We start from the raw sequence: 2,927 nt of genomic DNA, 5'->3' as shown, positions 1-2,927 counted from the left end.
CAGGATCTAAGCTTCTTCTCTGGTCCACGTCAGAGGAATAAACACATGATCAACACACTGTCTGTGCTATAGAGCGGCCACGCTGTCCTCTCGGCTTTCAGTGGTCAGGGTTTTAACGTTGTGGCTGTTGGTGTCTGAATTTCTTCAGTGATGATCGACTGTTGTGACAATAAAAATTTCCATATCAGTCGATATCGATATTTATTACGATAAATGCCACATCGTTATTTCTTTCAGGTTTAAAGGCTGATTTTTGCTCCTGAGTGAAAGTTGAAGAAACCAGACAGTCAATGCAAGATTAAAATAGAAATCCTTTTAAGTCATTTTTACTCAACAAAGTTCTGCAGTGTGATACAGCACACATGTAACATGACTGCAATATAAATAAAAAAATAAATAGATCAAGAAGATCTGCACTGTGTCCTGGTGCTGGCCGAGCCTCCACTAACACTTGTTTTAGCCTGTAATTTCCTACCTTCTGTGTGTTGTAACGGGTGATATTGTTTCAAATGATGAAACAGGTTTGTGGTGTCGCCTGTCAGTGCACATTGCTCTGTTTTTTGTCAGACCGTAAATAGCCAACATATCTCCAAACTACCCAGGTTGAGTGGCCTCTCTTGTTGACAATATCTTTGTCCTCCGAGCTGCGTTCTCCTTTTCCTGTCATGTCGCCTATTTCGCCTTATTTGCTTACTCCACTCCGACTTCAAGACCGTCAGCCACTGCGCGCGTCCGTAACCAATATCACGCGCTGGTCCGCATTTACACCTCTCACCGTGCATCCTAACCTGAACAACGTAGACCTCTATTCCTGCAACATGATTGGCCGTTCGTGATTTATTTGTTGGTGTGCTATAAGCATGGAAAATGAATTATATCCAACATTTTTAATGTTTCTAGGAAAATTTTCAAGGAAAATAATTTTGCGATATGGTTTAATCACCCAGCCCTAGTGATGATGTAACTACATCGTACCTGTCTGAATCCATCAGAGAAGTTGTTTTTGTAGTAGCGGATCATGGAGTTCCAGCCATCCATCAGCAGCCCCCACCTGGTCCTCTTCCCCGTCCTGATGGAGAGATGAACTGTATTAAACAGCAGCCATGGTAACGATACTGCAGCGGGACTCCAGAGTACAACACACGTTAGTCAACTGATATGTGGTGTGGGGCTGTTACAGTACTGTACCTTGTGAAGTCTGTTTTCAAGGCTCCAGTTCCTGCGTACTGTACAGCGCATGCATTGGCATTGTCAGCCCATGCTGGTTAGAGAGCACACACAGAGAACAGTGAGGACGCGCTCAGAGGCCCAGAGCTTCTACTAAAACACACCGCACATGCTAACGGCCGGGCCTAGAAGACAGAGGACTTACCGTTCTTGTAGATCTTCTCAAACTCAGCCTGCTCTTCAATCCGCTGGCCCACATTCAGCACCCCCATCCTCTGTCCACACACAGCCAGGACACACATACTGGTCAGTCCATAAGCTTTCCAAAATACAAACCAAACACATGGCCCAGTGGCTGGAAACATGTATTTAAAGAGGTATTCCACCTACATGTATCTTCTAACGTCCATTATCTTAGTATTTTTGAAATATTACAATTTTTGACGGAATGTTAAGCATCAAATTTGAAGTGTCACTCATCCTGTGATGAATAAAACACTTCTGGAGTTTAGGTTGGTTTGCCAAATTACTATTTTCAAGGTCAAGAAAAAATCTGATGCTTAATGCTTAAGACTAGAATCTCCGTCTCGCGGTTGTCTGCCTCCACCACTCAGACTAGTTTCAGGTTACATCCCTGTTTATCCAGAGTCAAAGAAAATATGTTGGTGAGAAAAGCGGTGTGAAGTCTTGTATTATGGCAAAAAAGTCAAAAATTGATTTGATTATGAGAGGTCAAAGGTCAAGGTCAGTGTGACTTCACAAAACACACTATCTATCTACCTGACTGTGGCCGGCACAGAGGGACAAAAAAAACCATAACAGCTATTGAACTCATGTCAGTAGAGAGTACATGGATGTGACTGAAAGCTCTGGAAAAAAGACAGTAAGTCTTCTCATTTCTGTTGAAACATGCTGCACATGGGCAGGACCTTAGGGCTGGAATTACAATTAAACCCTGCATTCTCAAAAGCATTCTATGATTGTTTTGCCATCCCATGAGGCTTAGCAGCAGCGGGGGTTAAAAGTACCTGGAGCTGAGACTGCAGGGAGCGTCGGGCCAGCAGGCTCTGGATGACATTGGTTCTGTCCAGGCAGTCCATGCAGTTACTGCGGAAGACTCCTCTCTCTTGGGCCACCGTCTTCCCCTCTGAGTTCACCATGAAGTAGCTGCACACAGGAAAAAAAAAAAAAAAAAACTCTGAATACTCCCTCACAGTAAACAGCTGCATATTGAGCCAGAAAAGCTGCCTGTTAAGTTACCCGTATTCATCTTGTATCTCAGAGACAGAATCCACTAAGATCTGGAGACGGTCCCATCGCATGTGGCTGCACTCTTTGTGGAAGTCGAAGGCGATGTAACTGAGGACGGAGGAGACAATGTCGCAGGATTAAAGTCCAACAGTCAGACAGACTGTGCAGAAACAGATAGATAGAACTCAAAACACTCAGAGCGTTTACATGCACTTCACAAACCGGTTACAGTTGGCTTTCTCTAGTAGACTGATCTGTAAATTCACTGCCTGTAGCTTCTGCCTCAAGGCGTCTCCATCAAAACAATAACAAAAGATGCAATTGGTTGATGTTGTGAAATAGCGTAGGGATCATGGGAGTTGTTGTCTTCACCACCATTACTGTAAGCTCCTCCCGGTTTGGCTTCCTTCAGTGTCAGTGGTTGAGAAAATCAAATAGACCCGCTGATTCTAACCGTTAAAAACACTGAATGAAGCAGTTTGACATTTAAAGTCAGAGTTTGAGCGACG

General features: G+C 43.9%; 1 protein-coding gene across 1 annotated transcript in view; it reads right to left on the bottom strand.

Moving 5' to 3' along the window:
• Positions 1-2,552, bottom strand: part of LOC111652092 (phosphatidylinositol-3-phosphatase SAC1-A-like) — a gene marked incomplete at its 5' end in the record, with an annotated part of 10,771 nt that extends 8,219 nt beyond the window's left edge. The window contains 5 exons of the mRNA XM_023402235.2: positions 976-1,069; positions 1,189-1,261; positions 1,373-1,442; positions 2,196-2,334; positions 2,428-2,552. Of these exons, the coding sequence (XP_023258003.2) occupies positions 976-1,069; positions 1,189-1,261; positions 1,373-1,442; positions 2,196-2,334; positions 2,428-2,552 (501 nt within the window). The remainder of the gene's footprint in view (positions 1-975; positions 1,070-1,188; positions 1,262-1,372; positions 1,443-2,195; positions 2,335-2,427) is intronic.
• Between the last annotated feature and the right edge of the window lie 375 nt (positions 2,553-2,927).

The sequence above is a fragment of the Seriola lalandi genome, unplaced genomic scaffold (assembly GCF_002814215.2).
Source record: "Seriola lalandi dorsalis isolate HSWRI2012SDOR001 ecotype SW California unplaced genomic scaffold, Sedor1 jcf7180002053910, whole genome shotgun sequence".
NCBI classification, from domain to species: domain Eukaryota; kingdom Metazoa; phylum Chordata; class Actinopteri; order Carangiformes; family Carangidae; genus Seriola; species Seriola lalandi.
This window is presented reverse-complemented; position numbering and strand designations above follow the sequence as displayed.